This window comes from Alligator mississippiensis, chromosome 1 (genome assembly GCF_030867095.1).
Source record: "Alligator mississippiensis isolate rAllMis1 chromosome 1, rAllMis1, whole genome shotgun sequence".
NCBI lineage: Eukaryota > Metazoa > Chordata > Crocodylia > Alligatoridae > Alligator > Alligator mississippiensis.
Window position 1 is genome coordinate 63,899,459 of NC_081824.1, and position 25,789 is coordinate 63,925,247.

A 25,789-nucleotide genomic window follows, 5' to 3' on the forward strand; every position below is an offset into this window, starting at 1 on the left:
ACACAGGTTCCCAGTTAGAAGAGCCATCACCCAAATGCCTAAACTGAATATTAGGCAGACAAGCTTCTTTGGGGAAATCTGATATCTTTTCTGATATCTGGGGCACTCCATTTGATACCGGCTGTCCACTAGACATCAACCCATTTATTACTACTCTCTGAGCCCAATGCTCCAGCCAGTTTTCTATCCACTTTACAACCCATTCATCCAGCCTGTACCTCCTCCTTAGCTTGCCTGCAAGAATGTTGTGGGAGACCATATCAAAAGTCCTGCTAAAATAAATGTACACAACATCCACTGGTCTCCCTGCAGCCATACAGCCAGTCATCTCATCAGAGAAGACAATCAGGTTGCTCAGACATCACTTGGTAAATCCATGCTGACTGTTCCTAATCACCTTTTTCTCCTCCAAGTGTTTAGAAATGGATTCCTTGAGAATCTGCTCCATGATTTTGCCAGGGAATGAGGTGAAGCTGACTGGTCTGTAGTTCCCTGGATCCTCCTTTTTTCCTTTCTTAAACATGGGCAATATGTTTTCCCTTTTCCAATCATCTTGGACCTCTTCTGATAGCCATGACTTTTCAAAGAGGCTGGCCAATGACTCTGCAATCACATCAGCCAACTCCCTCAGCACCCTTGGGTTCATCCCATCCAGCCCCATGGACGTGTACATGTCCAGCTTTTCTACATAGTCCCTAACCTGTTCTTTCATCACTGAAGGCTGCTCACCTCCTCCCCAAACTGTGCTGCCTGGTGCAGTAGTGCAGAGCTGATCTTGCCTGTGAAGACTGAGGCAAAAAAGGCATTGAGCACTTCAGCCTTTTCTGTATCCTCTGTCACAAGGTTGCCTCCCCCATTTAGTAAGGGACCCACACTTTTCTGATCCTCCTCTTGCTACTGACATACTTGTAGAAACCCTTCTTGTTACCCTTCACATCCCTTGCTAGCTGCAACTCTCACTGTGCTTTGACCTTCCTGATTTCATCCCTGCAAGTACAAGCAACACTTTTATATTCTTCCCTAGTTATTTGTCCAAGTTTCCACTTCTTAGAAGCTTCCTTTTGTGATTTAGTTGACTGAAGAGTTCCCTGCTGGTCTTTTGCCATATTTGCTAGTCTTCCTGCTCATTGGTATGGTTTGTTCCTGCACTCTCAGTAAGACTTCTTTCAAGTACAGCCAGCTCTCTTGCACTCCTCTCCTCCATAGTCTGGCTTCCCAGGGGATCCTGCCCATGAATTGCCTGAGTGAGCCGAAGTCTGCTTTTCTGAAACCAAGGACCAGAGCATAGAGCATAGCAGCCTCAAGCAGTTTTATTCATACATACACATGGAGATGGTGCTCCCCACCTAGTGGTTAGAGCTCACCAGAAAGTGGAAGGCAGGAGTCATTTACTGGCTCTTGCCCCTCTCCCACTTCCCAGCCTAACCATTAGGAGCAGGACTAGCTGGAGAGAAATGGTAACTTCTCTTGGTAAACATGTACAGAAACCAACCTGAGCTTTCTTTAACCAGGGATCTGGTACTGGTCTCAAGACTAATTTTGTATGGTATCCATTTTCCTGCGCGCTACAGAACACAGAAACTGTCCTAGGGGCAGTTCAGGCTTCTCAGGGGGAACTCCTAACGCTAGGCCATAGATTCAAGCTCCCTTTTCTGCAGTCTCTGCCCCACTGAACCTGGTCACAGCTATAATGCACAGACACCAACTTGCCAGCTAGTAGTTAAGGGGATGTGGAAAACGTGGGTTTGTGGCAGCTAAGCAGAACTGTAAATTAAATTGGGGTTTGCCATTTCTTGAGTAAATGCTCTACCGATTAGAGGGGTTTAGGTTGTAGCCGTGTTGGTCGAAGGACATAGGCAGACAAGGTTCCCTGGGTGAATTTGATATCTTTTATTAGACCAACGCAAATGGTTGGAGAATAGTTATTAAGCAAGCTTTCGGGTTCAAAAACCCTTCGTCGGGCTAAGGAAGCTTCAGCAGTTGGTGCGTGCTCTTCCTGGATGGAATGAAAAGTAAACAAGCCAGGGACTAGGCTGGGGAGTCCATTGCCAGGCAGATTGTAATGTATCAAATATCCAATGTCTATGTTTAGTCCCTGATCTCTGGTATCCAGGAGGTTGATGAAATGGAGCTCATAGGCTTGTCTCTGGGAAGTGTTGTGTAAGTTTCCCTTGAGGATCAGGACTGAGAGATTGGAGAGAGAGTGGCCCTCCTGTGAGAAATGTGCCCCCACCGGTAATTGGGTATTTCTGTCTTTGATGGATTTCCGGTGTGCATTCATTCTGGTGCGCAGTTGTTGTCTGGTCTCTCCTACATATCTTCCATCAGGGCATTTGGTGCATTGGATGAGGTATATCACATTTCTGGAGGTGCAGCTATAAGATCCTGGGATGCTGCTGGCTCTGTTGTGGGGTGTAGTAATAGTGGGGGTGGTGGAGATGTGTTGGCAGGTTTTGCATTTCTTGTCCTGGCACGGTCTGGATCCTTCTGGTGTGTTCTGGGCTTGAGGAAGTTTGCTTCTGGTGATGAGGTTGGCGAGGTTCGGTGCTTGTCTGAAGGCTAGGATGGGTGGCTCTGGGAAGATCTTTTTAAGAATAGGGTCTCTTTCTAATATGGGTTGCAATTTTTTGAGGATTTTCCATACAGGTTCAAGGGATGGGTGATATGTCATAACCAGCGGTGTGCGATTTGTGGGGGGTTTTCTTCTGTACTGCAGCAGTTCTTCACGTGGTATCCAGGTGGCTCTTTCAAACGTGCGATCTACCTCTCTGCAGGAGTGTCCTTGCTGGGTGAAAGCCTTTTTAAGATTGGTGAGGTGGCAATCCCGGGTGTTCTCTTCAGTACAGATGCGGTGGTATCTGAGGGCTTGGCTGTATATCACAGCTTTTTTGGTGCGTTTCGGGTGATTGCTGGTTCTGTGCAGATATGTATGTTGGTCTGTGGGTTTCTTGTCTACTGTGGTCTGTATTTTACCCTTCTGGATACTGATCATTGTGTCTAAAAAGGGGAAGTTGGTGCTGGAGTATTCTAAAGAAAGTTGGATGGAGGGATGGTGATTGTTGAATTTCTGGTGGAACTCAATCAGAGATTGGAGGTTCTCACTCCAAATGATGAAGATGTCATCAATGTATCTTAGGTATAGTAAGGGTTTGATGGTGCAGTTCTTGAGGAAGTCTTCTTCCAGGTGGCTCATAAAAAAAGTTGGCATACTGTGGGGCCATTTTAGTGCCCATAGCTGTTCCCATCATCTGGAGGAAGTGTTGATTATTAGAAGTGAAATTGTTGTGTGTGAGGATGAAGTGTATAAGCTCAGTAATATCTTTGGGTCTGTATACTGGGTTGTAATCTTGTTCCTGTAGATATGTAAGGCAGGCTTGGATGCCATCCTGGTGTGGGATGTTGGTGTATAGGCTGGTAACGTCCATGGTGGCTAGGAGTATGTTGCTGGGAAGGTGGTCTATGTTTTTAAGTTTCCATAGCAAGTCTGTGGTGTCTTGGACAAAACTTGCTCTGTGGGTGACAAGCGGTTTTAGGATGGATTCAACAAAACCTGGTATTTCCTCAGTTAGGGTCCCATGGTTGGCTATGATAGGTCTGCCAGGGTTCTCTTGTTTGTGGATTTTAGGGAGCATGTAAAAAAGTCCCCAGGTTAGGTAGCAGGGGGATCAAGGTCTGTAGTTTTTCTTGTAATCTCAATGGAAATGATTTGATGGTATTGTTGAGTTTTTTGGTGAAAAGGGGAGTAGGATCTTCTTGTAGTTCTTTGTAGTAGGTGGTGTCAGAGAGCTGTCTCTTGGCTTCCTTTATGTAATCCTCATGGTTTAAGAGGACTATGGCTCCTCCTTTATCTGCTGGTTTTATTACTGTTTGGTGGTTAGATCTTAGAGATTCTATGGCCTTTTTCTCTGGTAGAGAGAGGTTGTTGTGGTGGCGTGTCTTGCTGATTATTTCATTGTTCATTCTTTCCCTGAAGTAGTCAATGTAGCGGTCAAGGTTAGGGTTTCGTCCACTGCGAGGTGTCCAATCTGATGGTTTTTGGGGCTTTTTGGCATTGATCCTTTCCTGAATGTTGTCAGAGGATGAGTTGGTATTGGGAGTGGGTTCAGTTTGGTCGTGGAAATATTGCAGTTTCATCAAGTCTGAGGTTGGAAGGTCGTAAGGTGTTGGTGTTATTCCTCTGATGGTTGTTTTTGTGGCTGGGGAGCTTGTTCTTGGAGTAATTTGTTCCATTTCTTCTTTTTATGTAGGATGAATGCTGTAGAAAGTTTTTCGTAGTCTCTTTGTATCCACTGTATATTGTCAGGGAACATTCATGGATTTCTATCTTTTAAGTTGTTGTAGTGTATGACGATTTCCTTCCTGAGTTGGTCTCTTTTGGAGTAGAGTAGGTGAAGTAGGTGATTTCTAATTTTCTCTGAAGTTCTTCTGCATAGCTGTGCAGCATATTCGGTGTTGTGTGTAGTAGTCAGGGGATTGTAGATGTTTAGTCCTCGGGGAATGAAGTTGTGTTTCTTGCAAAGGCTTAGAAAATATATGTCGCTGTTGAGTCTGGCTTCTTTCTTTTTCATGTTGTACAGTTTCCATTTCAGACGGCTGAATTCGATATCTTCCATGTTGCAGGGGTTTAGGTTGTAGCCGTGTTGGTCGAAGGACATAGGCAGACAAGGTTCCTTGGGTGAATTTGATATCTTTTATTAGACCAACCCAAATAGACCACCTTCCCAGCAACACACTCCTAGCCACCATGGACGTTACCAGCCTATATACCAACATCCCACACCAGGATGGCATCCAAGCCTGCCTTACATATCTACAGGAACAAGATTACAACCCAGTATACAGACCCAAAGATATTACTGAGCTTATACACTTCATCACTTCATTCAATCTCTCAGTCCCGATCCTCAAGGGAAACTTACACAACACTTCCCAGAGACGAGCCTATGAGCTCCATTTCATCAACCTCCTGGATACTAGAGATCAGGGACTAAACATAGACATTGGATATTTGATACATTACAATCTGCCTGGCAATGGACTCCCCAGCCTAGTCCCTGGCTTGTTTACTTTTCATTCCATCCAGGAAGAGCACACACCAACTGCTGAAGCTTCCTTAGCCCGACGAAGGGCTTTTGAACCCGAAAGCTTGCTTAATAACTATTCTCCAACCATTTGGGTTGGTCTAATAAAAGATATCAAATTCACCCAAGGAACCTTGTCTGCCTACCGATTAGAGACCATTATGTAAAGAGGGTGTAGTGCATCAGCAGCATTTCTAGTGCTTTAGAATAGGGGTCAGCAGCTTTTCACAAAGTGGGACAAAGTAACACAGCTCTGTGCAGAGGCAGTTGTTAAATATTTTACCACTAGATGGTGCATTTTCCTGCAAAATGTAGTAACAGTGAAATCGGAACCGCCCTGACAAAATTTCATTTTTGGTGTGCTTGGCAGGCTAAATAAAATCTCTTTGCTGGGGGATCTGGCTTGCTGTCTGTAGTTTACCTGTCTACACATTAGAAGAAAGCAGCTGCCAGCCACTGTGAGGAGCCTGATCCTGCCAGCTTACATTAGGAAGGCTCTGAGAACATCTACCAGCTCAAGCCCCAGGGAAATTAGGTGGAGGAATGTCCAGTTTCTGGCCATCTCTCAGCCTTAGGCATGAAGTAGGTGCCAAGTGGGGCAGACTGTGCAATGTGATACAGGTGTGGGCAAGTGAAGCAGTACAATGCTGGCCATGTGGGGAACTCTAAGCCAGGAATTAAAGTGCATATGGCATGTAGGTGCCTCCACCGTAGATGACAACAAATCAGTTTTCAGAATGTTATTTCTGGATTTTTGCACCAAACAGACTGCGTGAATATTCAGGTGCCTAAGCCCCTTTGAGAGCCTATGTCTTTTTTGGCAGGGTCTGTCAATAAGTCTTCCCTGGTTTCTGGTTTCTTTCTTCAACTTGAAGTCTTATCAGTCCTAAAAGTGCAGTTCCAACAGTCTTGCGTATTTGATTTCATGTGTGAAAGTGAAAACTTTTTGTTTGCTTGCTATAAAAGACTGAGGAATCACCTTTTGTCCCAGCCACATGCCTTTGTGAGTTAACCTGCCCTGAGTGATAACCAGTGTTTCCAAGTTTCTCATCATTTCAGGTTGTATCACACAGCCAAGGGAATGCGTTCTGGCTGCCAGGTTGCAGCTGTCTGTATCCATCGCTCTACTGGCTGCAATCAAGTTTCTGTTTCACAGAGGTTTGTGACTACCACTGGGAGGCACTGAAAACTGCGTTACTATATCATCAAGCCCAGTATGTTCAAGTTCTTACTCAGCATTTGAAATATACTTTCCTAAAGAGAACACTCACCTGTCAAAAACATGTCAGTTGGTTTTTTTTTTTATTTCTTGATATTTATGAATTCTTGTAATGTTTTATAAACACTGAATCGTCTCAGGATTTAATCCACTGAGAAACTTTTTAATAAAGTAGTCTTTCAATTGTAAAGTTTCCAGATCATAGAGACAATCAAAAGATTTTGTATAAATATTTTTTTTAAATGAAAGAACAGAAAGTCAGGGATATTGAGTAACAAATCTCTGCTTTAGTTTTTAATGTAAGGGTGCCCAAGGTCAGGAATGTTTGCGAGAAGGTAATTCAGAAAATACTTTGGGGCCCTATGATGACTGGTTTTGGAATACATCCAACTGGTATCACATATCAATATAGTAGTCTTTTTCTTTGGCTCTTCTGCCCCCTATATGGTGAAAGCATGGAGTTATCGACCTCATTTGTCATCCTTTTCTAGGTGCTAAAGGAGAAAAAAGAAAAGATTAAAACTTAAGGGAACTAGTTAGTGAAGTCAACTGGACTGAAGATTTTGGGACTTGCATGTGGAAGAATCTTAGATTTTATTCAAGTCAAAGGAGCTCATATTATTAGGAGCATGTCCCAAGCAAGAAAAAAAAAACTTGAAGACAGGGCCTTGAGATCTATCTGCATAAATAACCACCTTAAGAAGGATATTAGAAATAAGCATGAGCAGATTTAGAATTTTGAAAAGGTGGTTGCAGATGGTGAACTGCATCATCACACATAAAATAACACGTTTTTCTCCAGTTAAAAATAAACTAGAAGTTTTAGTAATATGCTAAGGGCCCAGGGATGTATTATTAAGTTTAAGATTGAAGCAAAAAGAAATATAATTTCATTGGAATGAGTTAAAAACAATCTGCAGGCCTGTAAAATAGGAGCTTTGTTACTAGGAGCAGCTAAAAGACAGCAGAATTGCAAAACAAAGGATAGCTTGTTTGGTGGAAGATCAAGACCATTAAAAAGAAGAGAGGGTTGTTAACACCTGGAATGAAGAGTTTACAAGGGATCAGGTAGATTATAATGAGCCATGAAGCCAAGTGACTCCCTCAGCACCGCCTGACTAGAAATGCTGATGCCCCTGCCAGGCAGCTGATTTTAAACTTTGGGTGGGCCAGGGATAAAAGGAAGTACATGTGTACCAGTGCATCTCCCTGGAAATAAGCAGAGCATCTACAAAAAATATATTTTAAAAAAAGTAGCTGAAAGAAATTGGTGAAAGAAATACCAAAGAAAGAAATACCAAAGAAACCCAAGACTGAGAGATCAAGTGATATAGAGCTAAAGTAAGAACAGCCAAAAGTCAAGCTGAGTTATACTTTGCAAAGAATATTAAAACAAAACAAAAAAAATCTTTTCCAGGCTGCATCACCATCTAAACAATCCCAGACAAGTGTTTGTCTAAGCCAATGGTTCCCAACCTTTTTAGATTCAGGGCCTTGAAAAATGCCAGTTCTTAGCTTTCACTCATTTTTTGAGTATAAAACAATAACCTTAGTTTCAGCAGGCGCATCTATATGAAAAGCTGACTATACAGTTGACTAATTAACTGCACAGTAAACATCTTGGTGTCTAAACTTGAGCACCTATTAGGGCGCACAAAACTAACAAACTTGCCAGCCCTGTGGCACAGGGTGCTTCAGTGCAGAGCTAGCCAGCAAGCAGTCCCTATGCTGAAGCACCCTTTTATCTCAGCCAGCCTCTCCGCAGCACATGGACCTCAGTAAGAGCAGCCCTGGACTACTCTGACCAGGCTCACTACATACTACACACAAATAAACTCCAGATCATTATGCTCCAGAGTTTTTTGCTCCCAGGCTCTCATTCAAATGATGTGCCCAGGAACAAAAACCAGAGCATATTGCTCTGGAGTTTATACATGCACATTAATCACATATGTAGACACATCCAGAAGCATTTAATTATGTTGACTTTGCAGGGGCACAAAGACATGGGGGTCAATGAGAATGAGTGTATGAAAATAGCTATTTACTGCAACCAAAGTGGAAGCCAAACTCAAGGAGCTCAAATCAGAGCCAGAATGCCACCCTAAAATGCTGAAAGAACTAACACAGGTCTAGAAGCAAGTATTTTACTAAATCTGTCGTGGTGGGAATGATATCATATAATTAGCAAACGTAGTATTTATATTTAAGAGTAAGGTAATAATTGTTCCAGAGCCCAAAGGCATATTAATCTAACTGCAATATCATGTTAAGTTTCACAACAATTTTTTGCAAGAAATAATAACAGAAGTTAAGGCAGTAAGTGGAAAATGGGATAAGACAGAACACAGCATTTTCATTGTTAGACTGTACCAGACTAACCTGCTCGCTCGCTCGCTCTCTCTTTTTTTAACAAGACAGATTTTCTAGACAAGATAAAGTCAGTAGAACTCCTCTGTCCAGATTTTGGGAAGATATCTGATATAGTGACATGGGAAATGATTAGCCACAAGCATTGTAATGTGGGTAAGATGACAATGCATAGTTTTGAAAGAAAAAGTATTCGGCTGGAGGTTTTCAGCCGAGTTCAAGGATTAAACTTAGACATATTCATGTTTAGTAAAAAAAAAAAAAAAAATCTTCACTAATAACTTTGGTACAAAACATGGGAGTGTTCTTACCCACTGGGGGACTAACAACAATTTCTATTAACTGGGAGGTCATAACTGGAAATGTCTGAGGAAGAAAACATCCCAAATTGTTTTCACCACAGAGTGGTAATTACAGAGTGAATATGAGCTATCATTCTGATGAGACTGAAAAAAAGTTAATTCAATCCTAGGATGCATCAGCTCCTTTTCCCAGTAAAGATAAAAAAAATATTAATGCCATTGTACAAAGCACTGGCAAGACCTCATTTGCACCACAGTGTGAAAATGTTGGTCACCCACATTCAAGAAAGATGAACTTATATTAGAACAGGTGCAGGGAAGGGATGACAAGGGAGGGACAGCTTATCATACAAGAGAAAACTAGAAGTTGGCTTGTTTTTGGTTAGCAAAACACAGGTTATGAGAGGATATAATTGCTCTCTATGAATACTTTGTGGTGGGCTAACGTCAAAGAGAGAAAATCTATTTAAATACCTAACCATTTTTACAATTTTTTATAATCCCTTTTACTATATCTGTAAAAGGGATTATAGGGCCTGTAATAAACAGACCTGACTCAAAAATCCAAGTGGTGTCTTTGGGCCCTGGCACATATTAATTTAAAAATTCAGTGAGATCTGAGAAATGCTATCCGTCAGTTTTAGGGGTGTAGGTTGTAGCCGTGTTGGTCTAAGGACATAGGCAGACAAGGTTCTTTGGGTGAATCTGATATCTTTTATTAGACCGAAAACAAACTTCCTCAGGTCCAGAACACCCCAAAAGGATCCAGGCCGTGCCATGACAAGAAATGCAAAACCTGCCAACACATCTCCACCACCCCCACTATTACTACACCCCACAACAGAGCCATCAGCATTCCCAGATCTTACAGCTGCATCTCCAGAAATTTAATATATCTCATCCAATGCACTAAATGCCCTGACGGAAAATACATAGGAGAGACCAAACAACAACTGCGCACCAGAATGAACACACACTGGAAATCTACCAAAGCCAGAAATACCCAATTACCAGAGGGGGGCGGGCACATTTCTCACAAGAAAACCACTCTCTCTCCAATCTCTCAGTCCTGATCCTCAAAGGGATCTTACAAAACACTTCCCAGAGACGAGCCTATGAACTCCACTTCATCAACCTCCTGGATACTAAAAATCATGGAGTAAATATAGGCATTGAATTTATGACACATTATAACCTACCTGACAGCTGACTCCCCAGGTATCTCTTCACTATTCATCCCCTTTCTCTCCCCACCCCCGCCCCCAGCCTGTGGCTCACCCATTGACTCCTCAATCTACATTTTCACTGACTACCTGTCCTGTATGCAGACCAGCCCAGCCGCTGGCTTCTTTACTTTAGCCATCATTCCATCCAGGAAGAGCACACACCAACTGCTGAAACTTGCTTAGCCTGACAAAGGGTTTTTGAACCTGAAAGCTTGCTTAATAATTGTTTTCCAACTATTTAAGTTGGTCTAATAAAAGATATCATTCACCCAAAGAACCTTGTTTCCTTCAGTTTTCACTTTCAGTCCCTCCATTTTACTTTTCTCCTCATAAGGGAATCTCCACATCTCTCTTCTGTAGACATGCAGAAAAAGGCTTGTCTTATCCTCTGCAAAGCTGAAGAGGTTCCTCGACCATCATCTGGACATAGTCACATGGTGCTATCTGCATGCCCTCTTCATCTGGGAACGCCATCTACCTAACACAGTAAAGGATTCTTGTGTAGAGTGCCATGTTGCAGGTACATTTCCACACACTTTGTGCTTTCCTCTCATTGTGATGGACAACAAAGTCCTCTAGAACAGGTTGCTCATCAAGGTATCTTTGCTACTAAGAATACTTGTGTTCTTCTGCTTAATTTGTTTCAGAGATCTAACTTAATAATTTTGTACTCTGGGCAGCCTCTATGGACACCCCTCTCAGAGAGCCTGATTTTAGCCAATTACTCAGAACAATTTAGTGACCTAGAAGTAAAGCAGAAATGATCTGTAAGCGAAGGGATTGTCTGTATCTGACTCAGATTGTCTCGTAAGTAGGAAACCTGTTAATGGTCCCATATGTACTGCCAGATTTAGATGGGGTTCAAGTTACTAAAAAAGGATGACACAATTTCCTTCCCATTGAAATACTATGGATTTACTATTATTAACCAGACTAAAGAAAAGCTTGCAGCTCTCCCCCCATAGGTTACTGCTTCCATTATCTCAGCAACCTATTTTTTTCCAACAGCTTTTAGAGGGTGGGGCAGTGTGGTTCAGTAAGGTGTCACCTACAAAACTTATATTTTTCTGAATTAGTTGCTCTCTTCAGCACCACCCTGACCTGCCTAGTCTTTACGAGTATGTGAAAAAGCCTCTCATCAGCCCAAGCTTATATTATCAACACTTCTAACTGGACAAAATGTTGTATGCAGTGATAATGCTCGTCATTTTAGCACATTTTCCAGTAACATCCTCTATTCTTTATTTTTTAATTTGCACTCCCACTGCCACTTTATTTGGCTGCAGTGTAGCACTGGAAATACCTAACTCCAATACAGGAGGGCCTAGTGTTGAGAAACTGAGTGCTTTTGTTAGTTAGCCTACTCTTCACTCTGTCCCTTTCCAGTGGCTTTCCTTATACCATATCCAGCTATCTTGCCTCTCCAAAACCGAATAAAGGTATGATATTGGTGTATATGTTCTGCTCTGCTTTAGGAAGGGTTTTCATACTTCTAGGGAAAGCATGCATTTTTTTTTCCTATGAATTATGTAATTTAGATACCTGAAAACAGATCCCATTGTCCTAACTTTTCCCTGAAAAGGGTGAAGGTTGTAATGTATTAAAAACTTTAAAGGTAGCATAGAATCCAGGCACAAGAATGACTCAGAATTCATTAGCTAACAGCTTCTTTTTTTGCATGACATTGTAATGATTATAGTGGTTGTGGCATTAAAGGAAAACCACTTGAACGCTTCAAAAAGAGGGGGAAGCACATTTTCTTTCAAAGGAAGCCATTTTATCTCATTTGAAATGTAAACTGGGCAACAAGAGAGTCATCCCTTTTGTCACCAAATTAATACCAAGTCTTTATCTAGCATACAGAATATATAAATCAATAAATGTGTATTTATCAACAAATTTAGCAATAGCAGAGAAGAGTGAAGTTCCTTACATAAAATCACCTTCTAAACTCTTGCTCCTACTTCATGGCATTACCTTACTTGGATTTAAGGATTATTTACTTCTATTTTCTCTCTATGAAAAGAACTAACCAATTACCTTACCAGTTTTCCCTTTGTTGCAACTAAAAAGTGATTACTTTCCTCATTTAATGTCTGTAGCTAATCACACATTTATATGGGCAGCAAACAGCAAATCAAGTTAGAAGGTTGGTTCAATTTTAGAGGCTAGCCAATTATCTACTTCTCTATTTTACACTTGGTTTGGCTGCTCTGTAACTCTTCTACCACAAAGCCTGTAAATTACTTTTCCCCCTCCTCTCTACAAGTTACCTTGTATTCCAACATATGGATTTATATGGGACCCGTTTCAAAAAGGTTGTAGCAAGGTGGTTTATCCCATTATGACTATATTGGTTTGTTTTCCTCATCTGAACAAAAACTCTTAGGACATACTCATGAGTGGTTTTTACAATATTTACTGACACACCTTGCAGGACTCAAATGAAGTATGTGTGTAAATCAGTGGTTTTCAACCTGTGGTCCATGAACCCCTGAGTTCACAAACTACATTTAAAAGGGTTTGTGAAAGATGACTATGATCAATCAAAAGTATGTGAATACCTGTACTTACAATTCAAAGTGGTCCAAAACTCCATTTGAAATTTCCAAAGGGTCTGCAAATAAAAAAAAGTTGAAAACCACTGGTGTGGATAAAATTTGTACATCCAATAAAATGTTTAAAGTAAAAAAAAAAAAAATCTAGTATGTACCCCCTCCTTTAGTGCAGGGTGGTTACTTATTTTGACTATCCAATAGGAAACTAATCAAGTACTACACACACACACACACACACTCAATAAAGTGGTAATAACTGAAAAACACTTCAGTGGTTTGTGTTTTCAAAATGCAGAATAATAAAAATATCCCCTCAAACATAACAAGATCTTTTGGATATGAGATATTAGCACTAGCGATATCTTGATTGCCATGAAGTGTAACACTGCTAACTACCTCTCAGTCATGTCATCTGTCTTGGGAAATAAGCAGTCAGAAGGCAGATGATGTTCTCAACTATAAAATTTTATTTAAAGGTTAACTAAATTTCTCAGAATTTTGCTTACAAAAAATCTAATAGAAAGAATTTTCCATATGTTCAAAGATTAAAAAGGAATCCCAACAGCATTGTATTACTGCATAAAAGCTGGAAAGCAAGATTGACCTATTTTCACTGTCAAAAGTAAAGAATTTAAGAGGCAATATTTAGTGACATAGGCACAGTTATTTTCAAATCTTTAATATCTTTAAGACAACATACACACAAACCTTGAGATTTCTTTTCAGACTTAAGCACCTCAGATCACACATCCCTTGACTGTAGTCTGACAGCTAGGCTCCCAGAAATCTTCATAGCCCTCATACTACATTAGCACTTTTGCACTAGGATTTGCCTGTTTTCAGGCTTTTTAAACTGCTTCAAAGCTAGCCTCCTTCCAGCCACTTGATTCTTTCATCACCAGCTACAGCTGTCCAAGACTAGTAGATGGGCTGCAAGTTAAATGTTATATATATCAATCTTACTGTGCTGGAGCAGTTCTGATTTGCCTCAATTCCTTCCTGTGAGCAGTTTTCAGAATTGCCCTACGGCAAATACTCGGTTTGTCCCCAAAATTTAGAAGGTGTCTCAAAGTGGTGGAAACTGAGGAAAAGTCAACTCCAGGGAAACAGCAGCTTCGAGCATGCAAAAAGGTAACTGATGACACTTGAATCTGTGCCTTAATATTTATTTGGGTTTTTCATCCCAGCCTTTTTGCTTGAAGACCAGGATGGATGTTCTTTAATGACCAACTTACAAGTATAAATGATCAAGGAAAATATTGCATAAAGTGTATTTTTTTTTTTTTGCCAAGTTCGATATGAACTTGTTACAAGATCTCAAAAGTTTATGGGTCCCCCCCCCCATAGGCCATCTGAAATTGGTGTTACTGTCAAAATTGTCCTAGACTGGCACAATGACCTAGAAACCCAAGTCATAGTGTATGTCAGAGAATTAGTTTCTTTTTTCTTTTCTTTTTTAAATCCTGGATTAAATGAATCCTTCCCCTGGCCAAACATGCAACTTATTATTTCTGTGTGGCCTTTGAGAGAATTAAAATAGTTGCCTGAGGGGGGTACCAATAAGCCTTAAATACAACTGTTTGGCTTTCTAGTCATTTCAGGAAGGAAGAGAAAAAAAGTGAATGGACATGTGCATGATAACTGTAGAAATTACTTATACTAGATTCCCCACTACTGAGTACAGTAAGTTAGCTAGTGGAAAGGTTGCAAAAAAACTTTCCATCTTTGTACAAGTGTAATCTGCTAACATTTTAAGGGATAACCATTATGCTATTCTTTATCTACTTGGGCACTGAAAAGCTTTAGCTGCATTGATTCGCCTTAACTTTTGCTGTAGGAAATAACCTGCTACCAGCAAGTACCAAACGCTGTAGTGTTTTGTTTGTTTGGGTTTGTTGTTTTTTTGTTTTTTGGGGTTTGTTTGGTTTTTTTTGGGGGGGGGGGGGGGGGGGGAGAAAGAAAAAAAAAAAAAGTGTCACCACACTACATCCTTATAACCATATGGGTTTTGACAACACCAAATTTCTATACCCTAGTGAAGCCAAACTCAGGCCATCTTAAAATTTCAGGTTTGGTGTCAGCAGTTGTAAATTTGACTTCACTTCAAGAGTTATCCATTTATTCCTAACATCTAATAAAAAAAAAAAAACCCCCCCCCCTCCCAAAAAAAGAACACAAAACACCACCATACCACACAACCAAGTTCAAGAGTAGTTCCTCAGAAAACTTAAATGCTTGCTGGCAGTATTGTCTGCCAGCCAGTTATTCATTTTTAAATGTAAAGTGGTGTTGTAACAGTTAAAATAAAAACTATTTTAGAATGCCTTTTATGCTCTGAATTCACTAGTCTATTCTAACAATATTCAGGACTTATATTCCAGTTTCAGAATACTTTACAAATCCTTCAAATTGTGTACACAAAACTCAAAGCTACCATTCTCCAAGGGATTTAAAAAAAGTTTAAGTGAGGCTAAATTGAAAAGACTGAAAAGGAAAATTACATGACTTTCCTTCTGAGCCTGTTTTCCAAATTTTGTTAATTTAAAAATTACCATCATGAGGGCATCTTAAAAAGAGAAGTATTGCCAATTGATCCCAAATTAGTCCATTTTAAATCATTCTAAACCTCTAACCCTATATGCAGCTTGACTTTGGCAAAATTTTATGGTTTCTAGCACTGTGCTGGTCATGTAACAAATGCTGAAATTACTGCAAGTGACATAACTAAGTGTATGCTTGTTATTTTTCCACACCATCTTAAAGTTATAGATAAACTGCAAAACAAACTAGATACCTTACATGTTCAAGATGACTATGGTAATCCAATTGTACATTTGGCACAGAAACCAGTTTAACCTCTGAAATGGTGCCATTTGTTACTTTCTTTACAGCTATTCCCTAGGGTTTACCAAACCCTCTGCAAAATGCAGTGCTATAGCATTTTCCAGCAGCTTCAGCAAACGTGTGCTGAAAGGGCGATGGACTTTGCAGGTTCAGGAAAAAAAAAAATAGTTGGAAAAAATTCAGTCACAGTCCATTTCACTGAGGACATTCAGCAGAATTTTGAACGTTTCTTTTACAGTTCATTTAAGTACAGCAGAACTCATTACCTTTCACCCCAGATTAGTTCTCTTATAAAGTGTCAAGATCAATCCAACACACACACAGACTTAGAATGAAACTTTGTTTAATGGTCTCAAATTGTGACAGATTTTTGGTCAAGTTTTTCCATTTAAAAAAATTTACTGATTTAAAAACTAATAACTTAAAAACTGCCACGAAACAAATGGTCCACAAACATTCCTTTCCTTCTGAAGCTTTTACGATGCATTGTAATCATTAACCAGTCTTTTACTATTAAACTTAAATGGCCAATTGAGACAAGCAGTTCTGAGACCCTTCTTCCACCACTGATTAAGATTGAAGTGGCAGCTGATGTACAGAATTTTCATTTAGCTTTCTGGGCCTTCTGGGCAGACTTTGTGACCTTGCCAGCTCCAGCAGCCTTCTTGTCAACTGCCTTAATGACACCAACAGCAACAGTCTGTCTCATGTCACGCACAGCAAAACGACCTAGAAACAGAAATCAATGTATTATGACCTTTCAAACAAGCAGACAGGTACAACACTGAGGAACTGTTCAAATGAATTTCAGTAAATATGCACACTGAAGTTTGACCACCACTAATGGCAAAATTCAGTACCATTTTCTAGCAAGTCTTAAAAGTTAAATGATGGCTATTACTGGTATAAGACTCAGTTGTCACCCCCCCCCAATATTCCTTAAAAAATGACTTACCTAGAGGAGGATAGTCAGAGAAGCTTTCAACACACATGGGTTTGCCTGGGATCATATCAACAATGGCAGCATCTCCAGATTTCAGAAATTTGGGACCATCTTCCAGCTTCTTACCAGAACGGCGATCAATCTTTTCCTTCAGCTCAGCAAACTTGCAAGCAATATGAGCAGTGTGACAATCCAGCACAGGGGCATAACCAGCACTAATTTGGCCAGGGTGGTTCAGAATAATGACCTGCAAGACAGAGTGCAACTTACCCCATAAATCATGCTGGAAAGACACCTTTAGAAAAAGTACTCATTCTATAATTGGTCTGTATGTATGCTTTAGTATTTACAAAAGGACTTGGAGTGCATGCATGTTTGAGTCTACTAGATACATGAGCACAAAGCAAACTGAGTAAGAGTACCTACCTGCGCAGTGAAACCAGCAGCTTCCATTGGGGGGTCGTTCTTGCTATCACCAGCAACATTACCACGGCGGACATCTTTTACAGACACGTTCTTAACATTGAAGCCAACGTTATCACCAGGAAGAGCTTCACTCAAAGCTTCGTGGTGCATCTCAACAGATTTTACTTCAGTTGTAACATTGACGGGGGCAAATGTGACCACCATGCCTGGCTTAAGAATACCAGTCTCCACACGACCGACTGGAACTGTACCAATACCTAAAAAAAAAAAAAAAAGCACGACAGAAAACTTGCTTTAAAATCAATTTTAAAAAAAAAAAGTCAGGAGTAAGTAGTTCTTTACACAAACAGACTAGGATTACTTCACACCGGTTTGTTACAGTCTCTCACTAAAAGGGAAATTACTACCACTTTTTTTTAAACTTATGGAATGGAATGTCACCAACAAATTAGATACAGGAGAAGGTACAACCTATTCCCCTCCCCCACACACAAAAACACCTTACCGCCAATTTTGTACACATCTTGAAGAGGCAGACGCAGGGGCTTGTCAGTTGGACGAGTTGGTGGCAGAATGCAATCCAAAGCTTCAAGCAGGGTAGTGCCACTGGCATTGCCATCCTTACGGGTGACCTTCCATCCCTTAAACCAGGGCATCTGTGGCAAAATAAGATGCAACCATTAAAATTTGTCCCGTTTCCTAAAAAATCCATTTCTAATATCCTAAAACACATCCAAGTAACTTAATTATCAGTTTAAAAACTAAGCCTAATATGACTGAGGTGCATAGATTCATCTAAAGGGTGAAGAATGTATCACAATAGTCCCCTTCAAAGAAAGGAGGGAACACCCCCCCCCCCATAAGCAAACAACTTACATTAGCACTGGGCTCCAACATGTTGTCTCCGTTCCAGCCAGAAATTGGCACAAAAGCCACTGTGTCTGGGTTGTAGCCAATTTTCTTAATGTAAGTACTGACTTCTTTGACAATTTCCTCATATCTCTTTTGGCTGTAAGGTGGCTCAGTGGAATCCATCTTGTTAACACCAACAATGAGCTGTTTGACACCCAGTGTGTATGCCAGAAGCGCATGCTCACGGGTCTGCCCGTTCTTGGAGATACCAGCTTCGAACTCACCAACACCAGCAGCAACAATCAGGACAGCACAATCAGCCTTTGAAAAAGAGAAGTATTAAGTTTCTATTTACATGCATATAAAGAACAAAAAACTAAGTGCACTAGAATTCTCTCATTTTACGTACTTGGGAAGTGCCAGTGATCATGTTCTTGATGAAATCTCTGTGTCCAGGAGCATCTATGATGGTGACATAGTACTTGCTGGTTTCAAATTTCCACAGGGAAATATCAATTGTGATACCACGCTCACGCTCAGCCTTCAGTTTGTCCAAAACCCAGGCATACTTGAAGGAACCTTTGCCCATCTAGGAGATTAAACAAGCAAACAAACAAGAGTCATTGATATACTTGCATTATACTTTGTAAGTGGCAGTTTTAAAAAGGAACCCAATTTGTAGGATAGCCAAGGGACAGGAAAAAAAAAGTCTACAGTGGCAGATGGCTTCTACTGCACTAGGGATTTCTGCTGCCAGCACAGCTTTGGCCTAGACACACTTGGCACAACTAGTGAGAGATTCCATCTGTCTTCTGTTATTTAACCTGATGTCACTTTAGCCCTGGACAACTCATTAACTACAACTAACATCTTTAAAGTTAGCTTGGCTCCACAAGGTCCATCAGATCAAGTGTCCTCTGGAAGCTTGTTTTCATACCGTTGTAATCCTTCCCACAGCTAGCCTGTATGCGTTTATCCTCTGGAATTTACACAGATAGCATAATGCCATCACCTACTGAGTCATTCTTATTGAGGCATAGTCCAAATAGAAAAAAAGAAAAAAGATATTGCATGATAAATTTGGAACAAATGCAATATCCTCCAATATTACTCAGTTTTAAAGACAAAGCCCCATATAAGTCACTTTTAAAAAAGGTAAATTTGGAGTACAGCAGTTACTCATCAACTATTTGATACAGCCTGCCTGAACAATTCCCAGCTACACAAGTTGGGCCAAGTCATGCTCCTCCTGGTTCCCCATTTATAGCAGGGGGAGCACAGGAGGGGAGGCAGGGTGGCTTTCCCAACACTGCCCTGCTGCAACCTTATTGTTTGTATTAGTAGCTTGAAAGCACAAAGCAATGCACTGGACAACCTCTGGGGGTCCCTCCCAGCTCGACTTCTCTAGGAGCCTATGGCTCCAGGAGTAGACACGGCCTTTTTCAACACTGCAGCAAGCAACTGCATTTTGGGGGCAGAGAATATCAAGGTGTTCATCAAGGCTAAAAACAGAGGTTGGAATTCTCCTGGAACAAGATTCCCGGCTCATATAGACAAGCAGTTGCCACCTCACCAGCACTTTTTCTAAGTTGGGCAAGACAATGCTTTCTGCTAAGCACATGAAAGAGACCCCCCAACTCCAGGAAATACCCACTCATACCACCCTTCCCCTCTCCCCCGCAGATGCACCTCGGCAGCCTCCTTCTCAAACTTCTCGATGGTGCGCTTGTCGATGCCGCCACACTTGTAGATGAGGTGCCCGGTGGTGGTAGACTTGCCCGAGTCCACGTGGCCGATGACAACGATGTTGATATGGGTCTTCTCCTTGCCCATGGCGGCGGCTGGCGAGTGAGGCTTTCCCTTCTCCCAGAAAAATCAGCACCTGCGGGCCAGAAGAGGCTGGAGTCACCCCGGAGCCCGGGCGGCGGCGACCACGAGGGCAGCGGCTGACGCAAGGCCGCGGCTCCACCCACCCACCCTTGCGGCGGCGGCCCGGCCAGGCCACAGCGCCCCCACGCCGGCCGGAGGGGGCCGCGGCCCGGCGCCAGGGCGGCGCGGGAAGGCGGGGCCGCCCCGTTCCTTTGTGCGGTTCGTCCCGCCCGGCCGGGCCGCGCGCGCGCCCTCCATTTTGTGGCGCTGCCTGCAGGCAGGAAGAGCCGCCATCTTCCCCGGCCCGCGCCCCCCGCCCCGCTCCCGCTCCGCGAAAAATTGAGACCCCGCTAAGAGGCGGGGGGGAAGGGCGGCGGCCACGTGCTACGCCCCCACCCCGGCACGAGGAACCCGACGCCATTTTGTGGCGCCCCCCGCGCCCCTCCCCGGCACCGCGGCCCCTGGCCCCACCAGAGCCCCCCCCTCGCGGGGCCCCACCCGCCCCTGCCACTGTGCCCGCCCCGGGCCTGGCCCGCGCCACCGCGGCTTACCTACAAGACGGCGGCAAACCCGTGGCGAAAAAGACCGACAGCGTGTGCGCCCGGCCTTATATAGGCTGGCGGGGCGGGGCCCACGGATACGTCACGGCTCCCAGCGTTCCGTTCGCTCCCCCTCCCCACCCCCTCCGGGCCGGCAGGGAGCGCCGCCCAACTGCGATGGGGCGGGGCTGCTTCCCTCAAGTCAGCAGCGGTATATCCCGGAGCCGTACGTCGGCGCTCCCTGCCCGGACTTTGACGACGGCCCCTGCCCGAGCGCCCCTCCCCCAGCCGGGAGAGCACCTGCGCGGGTGGGGCCCCGCCACGCGGCCCATCCCCCATTCCCCCTCCCCTCCGCTGCGTCCCCAAGGGGGCGCCCGGGGCCGCGCTTCGGAGCCCGGGGAGCGGCACTTACTCCGCGCTGAGGCGGCCCGTCTCCTCCCACCTGCCCTCGCCGGTGGCTGGGTCGGAGGTGACTGAGGCACCCTCGTTTCTCCGCCGCCGCCGCCTCGGGAGAGGAAGCGAGATCCCCGTGGGGGCCGACTCCCCGAGCAGACTTCCTCTTTTGGCTCAGACTTGGGTCCCCGCGTGCTTCACTTGCAGCCAAACCGGTTCCTTCGCTCAGAGATACATCAGTTGGTGCCTGCTTTTGGGGGCGGGCAGCAGATAGTAGGAAGGCCGGGCTGGAAGGGGCCTCACGGGACCATTTAGGCCAGAGCAAACCTGGCCTAAATTCCAGGCTGGTGCCTGTCCAGCCGACTGGTGAACATCTCCAGGGACGGAGACATGCTTCATGGCTCTTCTGGGGGGCGGACGGTGCGCACCCGCCCCAGCACGCCAGGCTGCAACCCCTTCTCACCCCAGAAAGTCCTGCGGAGGCTGGAGCTGCACCTTTCCGTGTGCACAGTCGCCACCTGCAGCCTCACCATGTCCCAGGACCTATTGGTCAACCTCCTCCTGGCCCTGGCCAAGACAGCAACATGTCTAACAGCAAAGGAGGCATGAGGCCAGGCTCTGGCCTGGGAAACTCACGTGAGTGTGGGGTGGTCTTCACTCACATCCTGTGGCACGGTTTCACTGGCCCGTGTCCACAGGCACCCCATTTCATGCAGCAGGCACTGGCAAGTCTGCTATGCTTGGTGTTCCCTTCTGATCCCTTGTTTTGAACTTGTGATTTCACATCCTTTTCTGTTTCCTTTTTTTTGTCTTTTCTCCAAACCAGTCGTGTTGAGTTGTCAGTGGCCTTTCTTTTAAAGGGGGGGGCTTATAGTTTTTGGTGGGCCTAGGCTTCTGTTCCCCAAGTGCAACAAACAGGTCTGGGCCACACTGGCAAAGAGCAGGTGCTGACTGAGTGACCGGGGCACAGCCAGCGTTTTCCCCTGTTCCTCTCGTGTGCAGCCTCCTTCGTTTAAGGTCCAGGAAGTTCAAGGAGTAGCATATTTTTGTAGACAATGAGGGCCCTGCCACAGTCAAAGCTGGACAGAAACCAGCTATAGCGTTGTTACGCATTTTCAAGCACTAAGCTTGTAGCTGGCTGCCTCTTCTTTTAGCCAGACAGTCATTTTTAATGGCTTATCTTTACTTTGCATGTGTGGCTGGTCTAGATTTATTGCACAATTAACCAGTTCTGTGATAATCACTTTGTACTTGTGACAGGTTTTACTTTGCACATGTGGCCAATGTAAAATTATTGTGCGATGCACTAGTCAGTTGCTTAATATACGTAACGTGTATCAGGAGCCTAAGAAAGAGAAACAGGAAAGCAGCCCGCTCTAACATGGCTCATGCCTCCTTAGCATTTTCTCGTTTGGCTCTGATTCACTTCTGGCAATGTAGAAATAAACCAAATGTAGACTCCACCCGCAGTAGTACAACAGTCTGAAAATTAACGTCACCTGCTGGAAAATGTGCACTGAAGAACATACCTGTATAACTCCAACCTTGTATAACCACCCATGAAAGGGCATGGACTACGTGGTTACATCAACAGAAACTTTCAGTGCACTTTCTAGATACTAGGCAATATGACTGTACGGTATGGACTTCTAAAAGACTGAGACTGTCTGGTATAGACTTGAATAAAGCCTCAAGTTATGAAAATGTAGGTGTGTGAAACTGGGTAATCTACATTCATGTGTGTTCATCGATAGTTATGTGAACTGATTTTGTGACCAGTGACTTGTACGGCCAGTGCATATAACTCAGTGTGTCAGCATCTAAAATCTCCAAACTTAACTGGTTTGATTTAGCAATCTCCTCCTTCATGCTGTGGTTGCTGTTGCTCATGTACTTTCTATAAAAGAATTGTCTTAACAAACCTATGGGTAGCGGGTGGACCAAGTAGGCCCTGGACACAATCTTTTCTTCCTTTAAAAAGTTTCCCCACAGTTACGACCCAGGTCAGTCCCACTAGTCCTTGAATATAGTACACAGAATCTTTACACACTGTACAGTGATGCTTCGTGACAGAAAGCCTACCAGTAACCTTACAGGGAAGTGTGTCAGGAACTAGTTACAAAATATTAATAAAAACATTGGAAATTACACCCAAAGCATTTGTTTAGTATCTCAGTTTGTAGGTGGCATCTGTTTCTATATAAAAGTTTGTTTGGGAAAGGCACCCACAGCAGAGAATGTATTGGTATTGCTTTAGTATAATTTGGTGTGTAGAATGGGAGAGAGGAGAGATTAAAAGGATCACCTGTTTTTCAAACAAATAAATAGTTCTATAAATGGTATTAAAAGCTCAACTTAAGGTTTTACTTCTAAGGAATCTCTTTCATTCATTCCTTATGTATCATAAAAAACACAAGAGACAGTGTCTCTTGATCACTTGAAGAGGCATATGGGATATCAGCACAAAAGCAAAGGGTGTAACAGGAATACCCTGATCGTCCAGCCTTTCCAGCCTATTTTGATTCCACTTCTCCATTGCAGACTTCTCCCATGTCTCCTATTGCCCTGCCAGTTGCTCTGAGTGGGTTGACCTGCGCTTTTGAAGGGAGGATATCTCCACTCCTCTCTAATCAGAGAACTGTCATTTGGTTTTTGGTTTCTGTGGGAGGGTGGAGAGGTGCATAAAAGCAGGCTTATTCCAACCCCCTCCCCAGGAGCCACTATGGCCACTCTTAGGAGTTACCAAGTTCCTTATCTAAAAGTTATGGAAAGGGGAAAAACCTGATTTCCTGTCCCAAACAAGACTAAGCGGGCCCCTGTTTTGACGGGGAGAAAAAAGGTTGAATTCTTTAAGAGGAGGAGCAAGGAAGAGGCCTTGAGGGACAGAGACAGTTGCACCCATTCAGCTAGACAGATACCAAAATAAGCAGCAACTCTTGTTGACAGGATACTACTACAATTTCCTTGCCATCCACCAAAAGTAGAGGATGGGGCAGTTTTTCTCATCCAATATGGGTTTATTGTGCAGCACCTCCAGATGTACTTACTTGTTTTACTGAGAAGGCAAAACTTGCATAAACTGGGATCCTGCCACATTCTCATCCAACACAGGGAGCTAAGCTAAATAAATCCCTGGTGAATACTCTCAAACCAATCACACCCCTTAATATGGACACAAGGCTCCTCACTTGTTGAAGCCGAAAAAGGGATTCAATCCATGAATTCAATACACCAAGCAGCTTATCTTCAGTTGCAAGACATGCAAGATTTTAAGAAATACATTCATTATTTTAGAAGCCTTTAAAAAAAAAAAAAAAGCAATCTTCTAGAGATGCAGAAAAACTGTCAATTTTAGCATAATGGATTTTTCTTCTAACAATACTAGTAAATCAACTTTCGATTTTTCCCGCATTCTATGCACACACCTTTAAAATCAAGTCAAGACAAGACAGGCAAAGAGTCCAAGGTATTTGTTAAAATGGTCTTCTGTCCCTCCTCCTTTCTATAACTGCCATTTAATCTTTAGCAGTAGAACTGAAAGCTCCAACTTGAATTAAGAGGAGCGTTTAATTAGTTGGAACAGAATACTGAAGTGGAGGAAATCAAACTTACAAGAATTTGGGCTCACCGTATATGCCCCTCAAATGTCAATGTTTACCTTGGACAAGAAAACTATTGAGTATAACTCCACAAAAGGCTGACCCAACTAGATCTAACACCTGAACATGGGTAAAGTAGGGGAACCACAGCAGCCAATGTCCTGCTTCTATAAATATTGTCAATATATGCTCTAGAGATCCATGCCACCTGTTAGAGAGAAAGGCAAACCCCCCACAGTCCATACCAGTTTGACCATGGGAGACAAATTCCTTCCTGACCCCAAGTATGGCAATTGGTCTGACCCTGAGCAAGTAGCAAGACCCTCTAGCATGGGTGACTGGTGCCCCCCCAGCAGCCAATCCCCCCATGGCCAATCTCATCGATTGGGGGGGGGGGGACCCCCGCAGCCAATTGTGTCAACCGGGAAGTGGCTGCGGCACTTCATCAGGCACTCCAACTCCCCAGCCAGTGTTCGCAGGGGGAGCACCAGCGCTTCAGCCTGCCCCCCCGCCTGTTGCGTAAGTGGGGAGCACAGCCTGTCAGGGTGTCCCAGCTGCCTGCAGGGGGTTCGGGATTGAGAGAATGGTCAGGGGAGAAAGGTAAGAAAGTTTTATTGACTTAACAAAAACAACTACGCGTAGTAACAAGGCAAACAATGACAGACAAAAGCAATTTGCATCGGCAACTTATCGGCAGTCCCCTCTGATGCCTGATACACAGCAAGCTTCTCTTTTCACAAAGTTCAGTGAAGTCAGGCGTCCCTGAACGACACTGTCCAAAGGGGTACCAGGAAGGACCATGGAATGCAGTCCTTGGGCTTCTCAAGGTCCACGGGCCCACTGATCCAGGTAACAGTTAACTAATCCTTTTCACAGAGCTGTATCTTCCTTCTGAATGGTTTCCAGATATTCCAGCTAATTTAAAGCTTCTGAATGATACTGATAACGTACAACCACTCAGATTCCTTTTACTTCAACTGTCCTTAGACTGACCAGTTAGCAGTACAAACCTTGCATTTCTTTGATAGGGTAATTTTAACTATGCCACAGGGCCTTACTACTTCAAGGCTAAATTTACTAGGCCTTACTTTATACAAGGCCTCACTACATCTTAAACTTTGATTAGGCTTTTAGCAACAACATATAGCTTAATTTATAAACAAATACAGAAAAACACTTAGTTTAATCTTCATAAAGCCTTCAGTAAGCACCTTTATCACACAGACATAATTTCAGCTGTCATACAGGGGGTGCACCAGTGCTCTTGGGGGACACGTGCACTGCCATGCACCTCCTATGTGTCACCACTGCCCTCTAGCATGCTCCTAGCATACCCCAGCTGAAGTCCCCAGCCTTAACTGTAGCTAACACCCAATGCCTCTGGGGAGGCTTAAACCCTGACACAGCAGAAAAAGGGAGGGGGGCCGGGATCAACCAGCAAAGCCCAGAATCATGGGAAATATTCATGGTAACAAATAGGCATAGCTACACCTAGATTATCCAGTGGCAGTCAAACTTCTTAAACACCTCCAGTGATGGAGAGTCCACAGCTTCCCTAGGCAGTCTAT

General features: G+C 43.4%; 2 protein-coding genes across 2 annotated transcripts in view; both read right to left on the bottom strand.

The window, feature by feature from the left end:
• LOC109285525 (endogenous retrovirus group V member 1 Env polyprotein-like) overlaps nucleotides 1-15,823 on the bottom strand; it is a 28,769-nt gene extending 12,946 nt beyond the window's left edge. Inside the window, exon 1 of the mRNA XM_059731189.1 lies at nucleotides 12,773-15,823. The gene's annotated coding sequence lies outside the window, so the exon portion shown is untranslated. The remainder of the gene's footprint in view (nucleotides 1-12,772) is intronic.
• A 103-nt stretch (nucleotides 15,824-15,926) lies between these two features.
• Nucleotides 15,927-20,342, bottom strand: EEF1A1 (eukaryotic translation elongation factor 1 alpha 1). The gene is made up of 8 exons (XM_006269752.4): nucleotides 20,242-20,342; nucleotides 19,511-19,703; nucleotides 18,231-18,410; nucleotides 17,846-18,142; nucleotides 17,475-17,625; nucleotides 16,970-17,226; nucleotides 16,556-16,790; nucleotides 15,927-16,329 (listed from the first exon to the last, which is right to left on the bottom strand). The coding sequence occupies exons 2-8, from the start codon at nucleotides 19,652-19,654 to the stop codon at nucleotides 16,205-16,207; spliced, it is 1,389 nt and encodes a 462-aa protein (XP_006269814.1). The 5' UTR covers nucleotides 19,655-19,703; nucleotides 20,242-20,342; the 3' UTR covers nucleotides 15,927-16,204.
• Between the last annotated feature and the right edge of the window lie 5,447 nt (nucleotides 20,343-25,789).

Excerpts from the sequence above, each read along its gene's own strand:
- EEF1A1 (XM_006269752.4), bottom strand. The coding sequence starts at position 19,654 with ATGGGCAAGGAGAAGACCCATATCAACATCGTTGTCATCGGCCACGTG. Across the intron at positions 18,143-18,230 it reads TGATCACTGGCACTTCCCAA|GCTGATTGTGCTGTCCTGAT; the intron begins GTACGTAAAATG and ends TCTTTTTCAAAG. Across the intron at positions 16,330-16,555 it reads CTCTGACTATCCTCCTCTAG|GTCGTTTTGCTGTGCGTGAC; the intron begins GTAAGTCATTTT and ends TTCTGTTTCTAG.